The 14,357-nt window shown below is 37.8% G+C and overlaps 1 protein-coding gene across 1 annotated transcript in view; it reads left to right on the top strand.

The window, feature by feature from the left end:
- Positions 1-5,301, top strand: part of LOC108995789 (sterol 3-beta-glucosyltransferase UGT80A2-like) — a 45,043-nt gene extending 39,742 nt beyond the window's left edge. Inside the window, exons 12-16 of the mRNA XM_018971417.2 lie at positions 3,525-3,572; positions 3,655-3,804; positions 4,315-4,737; positions 4,842-4,965; positions 5,119-5,301. Coding sequence (XP_018826962.1) covers positions 3,525-3,572; positions 3,655-3,804; positions 4,315-4,485 — 369 coding nt within the window. The 3' untranslated portion in view covers positions 4,486-4,737; positions 4,842-4,965; positions 5,119-5,301. The remainder of the gene's footprint in view (positions 1-3,524; positions 3,573-3,654; positions 3,805-4,314; positions 4,738-4,841; positions 4,966-5,118) is intronic.
- Positions 5,302-14,357: the final 9,056 nt, after the last annotated feature.

The following is a 14,357-nucleotide window of genomic DNA, read 5'->3' as shown; positions in this document are numbered from 1 at the left end:
TGTTAGGTTGTAAGTTCTTGAAAGAAATCTAGTGAGGTAACCCCGCCTGCTAACCTACTTTCTGTCATTCTCAGAATGGTTATCCTATATATGTGGAATGGAATAAGCACATAAAATAAAAGAAAAAATAGCTGCTCTTTACTCATACTTTCTTCTCTATAACATGGTATCAGAGCTTGGGATTTGATCGTCTCATTGCCTTTGCTACCTCAAATTCTTCAATCTCCATTTTTATTTTCTCCCTACCTTTTATTCTCATCAGTATGGTCACTGGTTCAGCTCGTGTTGGTTGTTAAATATCAGGATTAGTGTGTTTGGCTTAATGCTCGTGGCAGGAGGTGCATAGAGGTAATTGGGTGTGCTTGTCTTCACACCATTCATGTTGAGTGTTCTATAGGTGGAGACCAGATCTAATGCATGACTGCTGTGTTTTCTCTGATTCCCCGACGTGAATACATATAGGGAGGTTATTGTGGCCGATCAGCATTGTCTGGTGATTTTAAATGGCTCACAGCAGTTCATGGTGCTTGTTGGTGATCATTGCATATCCGTTTGTTCACAGCAGTAGAATGGCCAAATATTGTTAATTTCTTATTTGCCGGTGGCTTTCATGAGTGTTGTCATGGTGGTCATCACAGCTTTTGAGAATCGCTGATCAAGTTTCTTGCCGGAAGCGACAGTGAAGAATCATACTCCCTGTGGTTTTTGGTTTTTCATTATTGCAGATAAAGGATTGTCTTTAGTTTGTTGGGTAACTTCCTTAATCCAGTATTGGTATAGGTTCAGTTTGATTTTGGTCTCCACTGGGTTTCAGTATGGGATTTGTTTTAGCCACTCAAGTAAGAGTTTGGCCGACAGTTGTGTTGGACATTGGCCATTATACATTCAGTTTGGATCATCCAACCCAATGTCATCCACCCAAGATCCAACTTTATTCAAATCTATATTTGTCCTAGTTTATTCAGATCTATATCTCACCCAGCTTCAACTTGGGTCAGACGGGGCCAACCATACCTGCTAGACTTGAGGCTACATTCGCTTTGGATCTTGCTTTTTGATTGACACCATTGCTTCTAGACTTGAGCTGATCTCCTCCATGCCTACTTCTCTCGCATCACATCTATCGAGTTACCCATCACAGAAAAAAAAAAAAAAAAAAATCACATTTATCAACTTGAATGGAAATAACCATATTTATTGGGCACAATTAGTAGACATGTTCTTTTGAGGAAAACGATTATTTGATCAGCCCTTTTCTGACAAGCCAAAATATTTCTCAGCTAGTACCGAGTCTTTGGATGACATGACTAGTTCAACTTACTACAAGTAGGAAAACTCCCATGCTTGGGTTGCTCATTTATGCATTCTGTTTATTTATGCACATACAAGTTAATTGCAACGTAATTGATAGGCTCTACATGGTAAAATGACCAAATATGAGGGAAGATAATCTGTCGGTCAAATTAAGCACAAGATGTGTCAATTTTCCTGTCATGCCCATAATCTGTCTGTCAACTCTCCCTCAATCCAAGTCATAGATGTCTCACATGCCAGGTTGTCTAAGATTGTGTGGAAGTTACTCTTTTTTACTTCCTTTTTTCAATATGTTTCAAAGCTGCACTCCAGTCTTCACGTACGGGTACACTATGCCTTCAGACATTTTTCCTCAATGAAGTGCATGTCTATCTTAATATGTTCAATCATCCTGGACTCGATTTTGAGCAGTACCACTAGCAACCTTAATGCCACAAAACAGCCTTATGGCATTTTTAGAGGAATAATTATAATAGATATACCTTTAGGGTATAAATGTAAATTGGAGCTAAGTATATATAATGCAATGGTAAGATGGGATAATATTTTGAAGTACCCACCATTCTCCCCTTCTTCCATTCTCTTTTCTCTCTAAACCCCAACTTCTATAGGATCTTTGTTGTCATATCCTAATGCTGCTTGCTAGTAAGTGTAAAATTTTAATGGAATTCATCTCTGCAATTGGTGTGGATGTTTCTTCATAATCAATCCCATGAGTTTGGGTGCATCCTTTTGCAACCACTTTGCAATTGTATCTTTCCACAGATCCACCGGCATAGACACATTTACATCATAATGCTTTTTTTCCAACAGGTAATTCAACTAAATCTCCTGTATTATTTTGTAGAATCTCTCACTCAGTAAAGAGAGTTTTAGATTTGTAAGATCATGATAAAGTCCCCTTATTGAGGGCTTTATCCTCCTTTTTACAGCACAATGATAGCAGAATGTTTCCTGTAATGTGAGGGGTAAAGACAATTGAGTACACGACCTCATTCCTCTATGTTTTTCAATAGGAAGATCAAACTCATTTGGCAGTAGGTATTGGAGGATGTACATCAGGGTTAGGAGTGTAATTACCTGAGTGGGAATAGTTGGCTAGAAGCTTCTTGAGTGGCCTGACTTCCATGCATATGCAGTAAACCCTCAACTGCTTCACAACTGACATATCAGACTCATTAGCAATAGGTGATAATACTTTTTGTAGCATAATTAGAGGAAATACTGTGAAAATGGAAAGAAACATTCTGCTCTCAGTCTGCTGTTAAAGGGAGGAGGCCTGCAATAATGCTGAGAAAAGGAGTTCCTAGAAGCAATCTTGTGGTAGAAAGGGAGCAAAGCATTGCTGTAAATTCGTATATCTTACTTTTCCTAAAATTTTATGAGGATGATCAGGGGAAGATGAAAAGAGAATAAAATGAAAAAGATACTAGTAAAATATATTGCTTCGCGAGTTTGTTTTGTCTCATGTATCACAGAATAAATCTTCTTTTATATATGTCAGTGGACACAAAGAATATATGTGCTTGTGTTTCTTTATCATACTGCCTCTTTTTTTAGAATTGAAGGTTGGAATGAAGCGTAATTAAACATTCAGAGCTCACTCAATTGTGAAAAAAGGAAAATTACGTTTGGTCAAACCAATTAAATCCTATGGCATCTACTGTGTCATCAACTGCACTATACACAAGTATGTTTCATGTGCATTTATCTAACTCTGTGACAATCCTTTTTGTTATTGGTACCAGATGTCCGGAACAAAGTCCTAACTAATCTAAGGAGTTTCTCGCAAGTGCACTTCAGTTAATTCAAGGGGAAATCCCCACAGTTCAATGGTCCCTAAATATTGTTTGCACCCAAAGGTTTGAACCTTAAACCTAAAGGGAGCACACCACCAAATCCAAGGCTCTTACCACTTCAGCCAACCTTTAAGGTTTTAGTGATAACATAAACCGCATGCACTTTAATGTAAAGAAAATATTTGTTATGTGCCTTTATCATAAAGGATTCAAAACAAGACCATGCATGGTTGCATCCTTGTCTGGCTGGCCTGAAGAACACTGACAGAAGATCTGGTACCATATTAACCAACAGTCGTAAACACCACCCATAGACTCATGTTAATCAAATAGGGATTCTCGTACCTTTGAAGGCTATATAATTGCAAAAGAATGTCTTAGTTCCATCACCTTTTATAAATGTATCTGCAGGTACATCATGGCGGTGCTGGAACAACTGCTGCCGGCCTTAAAGCGGCGGTAACTAATTCTCCTTTCCTATAGAATTCTATTCTCAAAATTCTTTCAGTTGTTTTATCAGTCCTGTTTCTCTGCTATCTAGTGCCCAACGACAATTATCCCATTCTTTGGAGATCAACCATTCTGGGGAGAGCGAGTGTGTGCCAGGGGAGTAGGTCCTGCACCTATCCCAGTAGATGAACTCACACGTGACAAGTTGGTTGATGCCATACGCTTCATGCTCGATCCTAAGGTAGCCATTAACTCCCAATCAAATGTAATTTGTTGTCTAAGTGAATCTCACCATTATAAATATATCTTAAGTAGAATTAAGTTTCGTTGATTAGTGGTTAGCTGAGAAAATCTCCACTAGATTTTCTAGAGAAAGATGCACAGAAGCTTTAGTTTATGGTGTTTGTTCAACATTGTGATGACTGAAATCTTCCAGCATGTTCTACAAAACATACATGTCAATTTGCAAGTCTAGAAAGATATCTTTCGAAACTGAATAAAGTAAGAATCAATATGAAGAGTTCTCAGAATTTAGACCTATTAAGTGGGGATTGAAATTATGCGAATAAGGGTCACATGTATGTTTAGTTCAGAAGTATTCTAGCTTAGTGGGGATTGAAATTATGCGAATAAGGGTCACATGTATGTTTAGTTCAGAAGTATTCTAGCTTATTGCCCACGTCTTTGGTGTAGCAAGGCCCAAATAGATTAGTGGACAAACATGACAAATTTTCATCTGGACTTCCTGCAGGTCAAAGAGCGATCTGTTGAGATCGCCAAGGCCATGGAAAATGAAGATGGGGTGACAGGAGCAGTGAAAGCCTTTCACAAGCATTTTCGCCTAAAAAATTTCGAGGATGAACCTGAGTCATTGCCTGATCACTCAAGATTATTTTCTATGCGATGTTTTGGCTGCTCTTGATTTTTTAGATTAATTTTTCCTCTTTTTTGTTCCCTATCTCATCATGTTCAGTCATTTCCCTGATTAGTCTGTAATTCGTATGTTTGGCTGCTGTATGTATTGCTTGTATTAAGGAAGGTTGTGGCTTGTAATAGATGACTGTTGAATGAATAAAAGGAAATGCATACAAGATATTTGATGAAAAGCTCAGTAGAGCCACAGTGAATTGCTACGGGTTCTTCGAGGGACCCAATCTCCACTACAGAAAACTCAGTAAGTACAAACTTCCAGAGTGATCCCCCAGTCTTTCCTTCCTTCTACAAATACCAGATTCCCCGTAACAAACCTCAAGCATTCACTATTCTTGACCCATACAGGACCCACGAAAATAACAGACAGCATAACAAATTCTACTACATAAAACGGTGCACATCACACCACTTTAAACGACAACACTCCATATGCTCCTGAACGCTGCGTTTCTTCATCCTCTTCCAAACGGTGAGCTTCCTTTTTATTCAATACGACGACGTTGTGAGATCCCCATCTCCCCTCATAACATCATACTACTTGTCTTTTTTAAAGGAGCTGGCTTTTTTTAGGTACCCCTTTTATTAGATGATGCTATAATTACTTTGAATTCCTCTCTGATAGGTGATGTGTATCTTCTCTCCCTGGTAACGATTCACGAATAAAACTTGAAAGGCGAGTTCGAACCAATTCATTGATTTTGTTTAATTATTTATCATTGTGCACATTTCTTTTGGCGGGTCTTGTTAGTGCTTGACACCGTCAGTTTTTCTGGTAAGGGTGACTCTTCTGCTTTCGAGTTTAAACTTGTCGTTTGTTATGTTGGAATCAGTGCCTTAAAAATATCCGATTCTATTGATTCTTTGTTCTGAAAATAACAATAACTTAGACTCCAGGTTATATTTTATGTGATGTATATTTTATCATGTATTTATATTATAAAGATAGATTAATATATAAAGGATATGAATAGCAAGTCTTTATAACTTGTAAATTATAAATACGTACTTGATAATAAAATTGAATATTTTAACTTAAAAGGCTACAACATCTCAATTACCAAGATTTATATATTATTTTAGAGTAATGCTACATACAGTCGTGGAATGTGCAAACGCCGTGCAGTCACTTTGAAAAAGAGTAGGGTCTACTATTAAAAAATTAATTTCTTTTCAGGTGGGTCTCTTATTTATTCATTTTTTTCAAAGTGACTGTACGGCGACTACACGCTCACGACTGCAAGTATTATTTCTCATTATTTTAGGATGTGCAGGCATGCAGCCGTAGATTTAATACACAAATATCAACTTCTTCAAAAATGAAATAGCGTGCAGTTATTATGCATGTCTACAAAAAGGTGTTACGGATACGTGGAGCTCAGGGACGTGGATGTCATGCATGTAGTACGTGAGTCCAGTTAGTAGTAGTAAAGTCCTAGTGGGTAATTATGAGTCCTAGAATATTAGAGTAGTGTAGTCTACGTTTTGTGGATTCCAAATTAATCTCAATTTATCTTATTTAATTATTACTATTTTTTTAAATTTCAATACAAAATATAATAAATAATTCAATTTTTTAAATTTTAAAATAATAATAATATTAAAAAATAATATTCGAACAATATTTTATTCAATTTTCAACATTCAACTCAACTCAGTTCAACATCCAAATGCAATCTTTAGTAAGTGGAAATAGATAAGAAAAAAACTATTCTCACTAGAATCCCTCTACACACGGTAGTGCTTTCTTCCCAGCCATCACAAACAACCATCATTTCCTCTCCTCATAAGCCGAAACTTGCTAACCAAGCATAGGAAACATCCCAAACTGAAGAAGCGTCGAATGGATTTAGATTCACTCACTCATCACACAAATTGAAGCTCTCTCTTGGCAAGATTTAAATCTAGAACCTGCACCAGAATCAGCAAAAGTCATATCAGACAGTTTTAGTAGGAAGATTGGTAGCGGATAGACCCCTCAACAAATTTACAATTCACTCTAACATCAAGGCAACATGGAACTTCATCCAAAAATTCCTGATAGACGATCTGGAAACAAATATGTTCATCTTTACATTTCGATCTCCATAGGACAAGCTAAGAGTCTTAAATCAAGCTCCATGGAACTTCAAAGGACATCTATTAATCCTCAAACCATGGCCCCTAGGAGCAACTCTGCAAGAGATCAACCTAAAGCATGCACTATTTAATGTGCACATACAAGGACTACCTCTTGACCACATGACACTGAGAAATGCAACCAACATTGGGAAAACATTAGGCAATTTGATCAAAGTGGAAGAAGACCCAATTTACGGGATAGCCTATAAAAAATTCATCAAGATGAAGATTAAAATTGATGTCACTAAACCTCTTCAGCAAGGTTTTGCAATGCCAAGGTACGGGAATCATGAAATATGGGTTTCCATAAAGTATGAATGTCTACCCGATTTTTGCTATGCATGTGGAAGATTGGGTCACTCCCAAATTTTCTGCAACTATCTAAAATCAATCACTGAGAAACTCAACTACGGACTCTGGCTAAAAGCAGAATTCAATAGCACAAATTTATCTATGGCTTCTCAACAAACAGAAGGAAGGCAAGACACAAAAATTGATCCTTCGAAAAATGTAGTTCAATCCACCATAATTCATGGCAGAAAAAATAGGGGGAAAGAAATCCAACTCTCAAAAACTCGGCAATAAGGAAGCTATCAGATATCTTTTTTGAACAAAAGTATACTTACTCGAGGAGAAAGAAACCCATTTGCAAAGAAGAATCCAGAGCTCCTACAATTCTTCCCTCCATTGCCGATTGCCAAGCTCCCTTCGAGCGACATCTTCCAACTCTCCATCACTGTTCAGCTTCAGTAAAACAAGTGCATTCAATTCCCCACCAACAAAAATCAATATATTCACTGTGGAACCAACCGCTGCCTCTAATCAATTTAATCCAACCTGCATCCAACTATCACTCTTATTAGTGGGATTAGAAGCAAAAACAACAGAGACAATAACAATGAAGACATAGAATCTTGCAGGAGTCACACCACAGTTCACGTCTTTGTCGGCTAGAACGCACACACCCTGGAAGGCACAATGGAGACAAATATATTCGGCTATGCAGAGTTACAAAACACAGTTGATCAAACATGGTGCCTCAAATTCATCAGCCCATCTAAGTGAGCCCAAATCTAATTCTCCAATTTTAATTGCACAAAGGCTCATTTTCTTTGATAAGTAGGAGAAAAACATTTTCTCTACGAAACCCAAAGACATTTGCTCACAAAGCCCATCCACTCCATACCCGGAAAGCCAAGCTGACCACTCACCCAAATCCAGTCAATCTTCTACAAAGCCCACCCAAACCAATTCACATATTGAGGCCATCAAAACATCCCAAGCCTAATGCAATAAAATGTCTCAAAAGCCCAAAGCACCCTGGATCATGACCACATACACGATCACCCACTCAGTTAAACTCCCAAGAAATCAGCAAGACCTCATCAAGCCCACCACATTGTTCCAACCCAGACCACTACCAAAATTCACCACAATTATCGACCTCAATCTCCACAACACAGACTGCAAATCCAGCCCCACCATCTGATTTTATGACAGACACACCATCATAACCACTCCACCTCCTCAACCCACGACACTCCACTCAACCAATCTTCCATCGAAAAGACCAATGAATACAAACTCCTCACAACCCCCCAAGAGAAAATCCCAGCGCCTGGTGAAAATAGAAAAGAAAATATCTGATGAACCTTCGGCCAACGCACTACAAATGGAAGAGTCAACACTAGCTCTCACATTACTGGAAATGTAGTTAGGCTTCAAGGGGAAAGAAAAAAATTTTAAAAGAAAAGCCAGAATATCCCCTTATGACAGACCATCACCACCTCCTCTTGAAAAATCTAAACAAGCTAACAAGGCAAGCTTCAAAATACCTCCCCCAATAGAATGAAGACACCAGCTTGGGATTTTTGAGGACTAGCTTGACCCAAGGCAATCGGAAACTTAAAGGCTAATATTAGGACCTATAACCCGAATGTAATTTTTTTGTTGGAAACCTTAGTGTTGAACGAACGCACCATATCTATTGTAAATAGTTTAGGTTTCCATGATTTTGTTCATTTTCCAACAGCTTGTAAAAAAGGGGGTCCCTTACTTATGTGGCATCCGAGTGTAGAATTAGAACATGTACAAATTAATATGAATGCAATTTTAGTTTTAATCTACTCAGATCCTCCTCACCATCCATGGTTAATTACTTATGTATGTGCACCAACCCAATGGAAATACAAAGCAAATTTTTGGAAACATCTGGGCTCAATACACCAAGCTTTTCCTGGCCCTTGGGTATGTATGGGCGACTTTAATGATCTCATTGATCAGTTTGAGAAGCATAGTGGGTGCCTAACCATCATCAACTCAAACAAAGGTCTCAAAGCTCTCATGGATAGAAACGGCCTCATTGACATTGGCTCCATAGGTCTAAATTTTACATGGTCAAATAACAGATATGGGAAAGCACTTATAAGACAACAGCTAGAACGAGTAATAGAAAATCAAGAATGGAGACTGACCTTCCTGGATGCATCACTACAACATTTAGCCTCATCAGCATCAAACAATCATCCACTATTGATGCACACTTACGACAAATCATTGTCAAGTTTCATCTTTTAAATTTGAAGAATTCTGGATTCGAGAGCCGCTTAGCCACCAAATAATAAAAGAAGTATGGTGTAAAAGCTATCAAGGCAATCTGGCCTACATTCTCTGCAAGAAAATCAAAGCAACCAAAGAAGCTCTCAAACTTTGGAATAAAACACATTTTGGGCGAATTCAGAAGAATATACAAGATCTAGAAAGAGAGTTACTCAATGTTCAAGCTACCAAATTACACCTTACAATCAAGAAAAAGAAAAATCATTGCAACACAGACTGCACAAACAAAGAGAAAATGAAGAAACACTATGGCATAAAAAATCGTGGATTATCTGACTCACCTCCACGTATCTCAACACAAAATTCTACCACCTTACAACAACAATTCGAAGGAGAAGAAACGCCATAGACTCCATAAAATTGGGACCAGGTAACTGGTCAATGGACCCTCTCATTATTGAATCTTCATTTATAAATCATTTTAGATCAATATACTCTTTTTCCAACCCACAAATCCCGGAGCAACTTAAAGATCTTTTTGACAAGAAAATTTCAGATCATGACAATGAATTGCTTAATGCAATACCTAGTGAAGAAGAAATATTAAGAGCTCTAAAACAAATCCCAGGCCACGAAGAACCAAGCCCAGATGGCATGACGACTATTTTCTACAAACATTATTGGAATATCATAAAAAAAAGAGGTTGTCCAAGTAGTTCAGAATTTTTTTAGAAGCGAAAAACTCTTGAAGCAACCAAATCATACCAACATAGCTCTTATTCCAAAAACCCCAAGTCCAAATACCCCAAGCCAATACTGCCCATAAGTCTCACAAATGTCAGATAAAAATTCATTACAAAGATATTGGCAAACCGTTTGAAAATCACGTTACCAAATATTATCTCCCCCCTTCAGACAGCATTTGTCCCGAGTCACAACATAAAAGAAAATACCATAATTATGCATTAGCTATTCCCCCATCTCAAAAGAAAAACAGGAAAAAATGAATTAATGGCCATAAAACTTGACATGGAAAAGGTTTTCGATCAAGTGGAATGAGATTTTCTTTTCATGGTAATGAAAGCATTGTGGTTCAATCAAGGATGGATAAACTTGATAAAAGAATGTGTAACAAGGGCAACATTCTCCATCCTTATCAATGGCTCACCATGAGGATTCTTCAAAATTCAACGATGACTCAAACAAGGAGACCTATTCTCACATTTTTCTCTTCATACTAGTTACAGAGGCAGTTCCAAGAATCCTATTAAAAGCTGAAGCACAAAATACACTTGAAGGAGTAAAAATCAGTAGAAACAGCCCACCCATTTCACACCTACTCTTTGCGGACGACACAATTATCTTTGCAAAAGCTATGGAAAGAAATGCTCAAGTTCTCTCAGAAAGCCTAACAAAATATCAGCAACGGATGGGACAAAAAGTTAATCTGAGCATCTTTCATCTTCATCACAAGGAACACCAGTCCAACAACAAAATCACCTATATCTCGGTGGCTTCCTTACAAAGCATCCTCATCAAGAATAAAATACTTGAGCCTACCAACCTTTTTTAACAAAAATAAAAGAGAGAGTTATAGAGAAATGATAAGCAAAGTGGGGAAACAACTAGAAGGATGGAAATCAAAACTCTTATCACAGATAGGAAGAACAATGTTTATCAGATCAGTGGCAAGCACCATCCCTTTCTACCATATGAGCTCCTTTCAACTCCTAAAATTAGTGTGCAAGGCCCTCAACCCAAGTTTTAGGAATTTTTGGTGGGATTCCCAAAAGATATACATGTCTTGTTTCGTATCATGCATGCTTGATATATTGTTAGTAGCCTAGGAGTGAAACTTACTTAGGTTTATAAATCTCACTGTGATAGTCTCAACTACTATTCTCTTTGGAATCGTAGAAGTTGTGCTTGGGTCCGATAGAGCACCATGTCCTAGGTTTGATGACATCGAGTAGATCAGGGATGAGCGGGATGAGCCTCGAAGAGTTGATAGAGATGATAATCCAATTTTTTTGGATTTGATTTTGGCATCGATAGCCGATGTGAGGGTTAATCCTAATGCAAAAGGGGACATATCATTCCTGGAGTTGAAGGAAATGCAAAGAGCACTCCAATGGTCTTAAGAACTAGTAGCAGAAGACATCGAGTGTAGCTAGTCCAACATCTAGGTGAGCAAGAACCACATGGGGAATCCGGCTAATATGTGTAACAGCCCGCTAGAAATTCAATGGTGGAATTTCTACAGGCGCTCACAACCTAACATTAAAATCATGAAAATCCATATGTCAACCAAAAACAATAGGAAGACTCGAACTCAGATTGTTGGGAAAAATGAATCAAGCATCACTAGCAAAAACTAGATGGGAATTAAGCAAAAGACACAATGGCCTGTGGCATTCAATCATCTCAGCAAAATACCTCTAAAATACAAATTTATGGAATACAACACCAAAACTGTCAGACTCAAGCATGTGGAAAGGCTTTCTTTAGACTAGAGACATACTTAAAAAAGGACGTTGCTACCAAATTCTCAATGGACTTTTAGTCAATATATGGTCAGAACTATGGATTCCTTCAATGGAAAATTTCAAACCAAAGTCAATCCAAGGTATGGACCAAATTTACTCTTCCCTCACAGTTTCGAATATAATTGTAAACAACCCACGATCATGAGATACTACAAAAATGCAAAGTCTCTTTAACTAGGAAAGCATCATAGAAATCCAAAAAATTCTACTGCCAACAATCTCTCTGTGGCAAGACAAAGTCATTTGGACATCAAATCATAGCGAAAAATTTTCGGTTAAAACAGCTTATCATGTAACAATCAACAACCAAGACTCAGTGCCACAAGATATAATTATGGAGCTTTTCAAGCCTCTTTGAAGTCTAAGAATCCATGACCGTCACAAGCTACTACTCTGGAAGCTACTTTGGAACATCCTCCCCACCAAATCAAGGATTAGCACAATTGTTCCTCAACTTGAATCAACAGAATGTCCACTGTGCAATCAAGCGGAAGAAACTTTGCTACATCTTTTCACAGAGTGTCCAATAAACCGGATACTATGACAACAAAACAACTGGTCATTAAATGTAGCAAACTTTCCCATCAGCTCCATCTCAGATTGGATAAGAATGATCATATATCCTGAATAAACATTGGGATTATGGGACAAGAATAAACACCACTTCCAATTATTCGCAGTAATTATCATAGATTTTATGTGGAGGCAGCGAAATGATATTATCCATAATCACACTACCCTATTACTAGGAAAAATAACTAGTCAACTGAGTCAAATTTATGAGGAATATAAGGAAGCATGGGAAAAGAAATAAAATAGGCAAGAAGAAACTTGGAAGCCTCCACCTCTAAATTTTCACAGTTTCTCCTTTGACGCAAAAAAAATTTCTTAGTGGCATCAGCGACTCGAAGGAACCATGATGGGAATATCCTGGAAATCAAAATAGAAAAAATTCAAATTTCAAACCCACTAGTAGATGAAGCCTCAATAGCATTACTAGCTTCCAAAATGGCAACTAACCAAAATCTAGCAATTATTGAAGGCAATGCCTAAAACGTTATCACAACCATAGAAAGCCTTGACTCATCACTATTTTGGAAAATCTCTCTCATCGTTGCAGACACTCAACAAATCCTCTGTCATACCAAAGATGGAAACTAGCAAATATTCATCGATGTGCGCACTTAGTGGCGCAATGGGCAACAACCAATCTCGCTTTTGGATGTATTCCCCTAGATAAGTTCCCTAGATGCTTTTTGTTTATTGACAGTGGGAAAGATCCACCTTAATCTATTGTAATTCTATCTTTTATTCTATAATATTGTGGCGCCCCCAGCCCCTACTTGGGATTTGGTGGAAACTGAAACATCGGGAAATACAACACCAGGGTTACCTGCCCCTTGTACATGATAGATAAGATGCAATGCACCTAATGATAACTAGTAGTATGTTGAATATCGCAGTGAAAATTAAACTTAAGTCAAATATTAGAACAATAGTCATGGTACCGAAGAACATAAAATCCCAAATGTACTTCATAATCCATAAAAGTCATCAAAAGTAGTTATGAGTTTCCAAGGAACTCCCAAAACACAGGACCAAAACATCAAGGTCAAATAGAAAGTCATTTCCAAAAGTGGTCCCATAACATAAGTCTTTATCATGAGGAGGAATCAGGCTTCACTCACTTTTCTAATGCCCGATCTTTATCACAATAATGGCATCTCTTAAACTTCTCAATATCTTGTAGTATCTCAGTAATTGCTTGATCAATAGACTCTAGGTGGTCCAAAATAGAAGGCTCGGTCGAGCCTAAGACCATTTTAGGCATGATCCTCTCAGGAGGAAGTGCCATCCTCTTGCGCTTCGTCATTAGCGCCCTTTTGGATTCCTGTCACGACTTTTATCATTCTAAGTAGGGGAATGATAGAGGAAAAAATACAACAGTGAGATTTTGAGAAATCTCAATAAGTAAACAAATAACATGTAACATATATCGTAAGCATATGAAAGTAAACTTAGCAATAAATGTATGGACATGAGACTTTACTTATGCAATTGACCTTTCAAAAAGACATCGTTTAAGACGTGACTTTCATAACCTTTTCTTCTGTAAACATTATTTCTTCCTTTCATACTTGTTCTTTTAACATACTTATGAGCTCAAGATCTTTCTTGACTTATAACATATAATTGGATACCTCATGGCTTCCTTATGTACCGTGTGTTTCCCGCTAGTTATCGCATCAACCATTGGACACTTTGACCAAGGTGACTACGTCTTGTCTTTCATATACGGTAGTCCACATTTCGCCTTCGCCGTAGGTGCACCCACTAGCTTTAGGTGCGATCTCACTCCGGTGTCATTTTCTTTTAGGAACCATTCGAGATCCGCCAACAGTACTTCGTCGACCCAGGTGTATCCCTCCATTTTAAACACCCTTAAGAGGACAAAAGAGTTCCACTAGGACATTCTCTCATCCCAGCATTTGGGATCATGAAAAAGACTTTACTTTTGAAAAGATTTTTTTCCTTTCAAGAGGGTTTTCACAATCTCAATGCAAGTGACATGACAATGAATCTTAGAACTTTCATGAGACACATGAAATACTGAAATGCTTCATCATAACCATAAGGC

The sequence above is a fragment of the Juglans regia genome, chromosome 11 (genome assembly GCF_001411555.2).
Source record: "Juglans regia cultivar Chandler chromosome 11, Walnut 2.0, whole genome shotgun sequence".
In the NCBI taxonomy this organism is placed as follows: Eukaryota; Viridiplantae; Streptophyta; class Magnoliopsida; order Fagales; family Juglandaceae; genus Juglans; species Juglans regia.
This window is presented reverse-complemented; position numbering and strand designations above follow the sequence as displayed.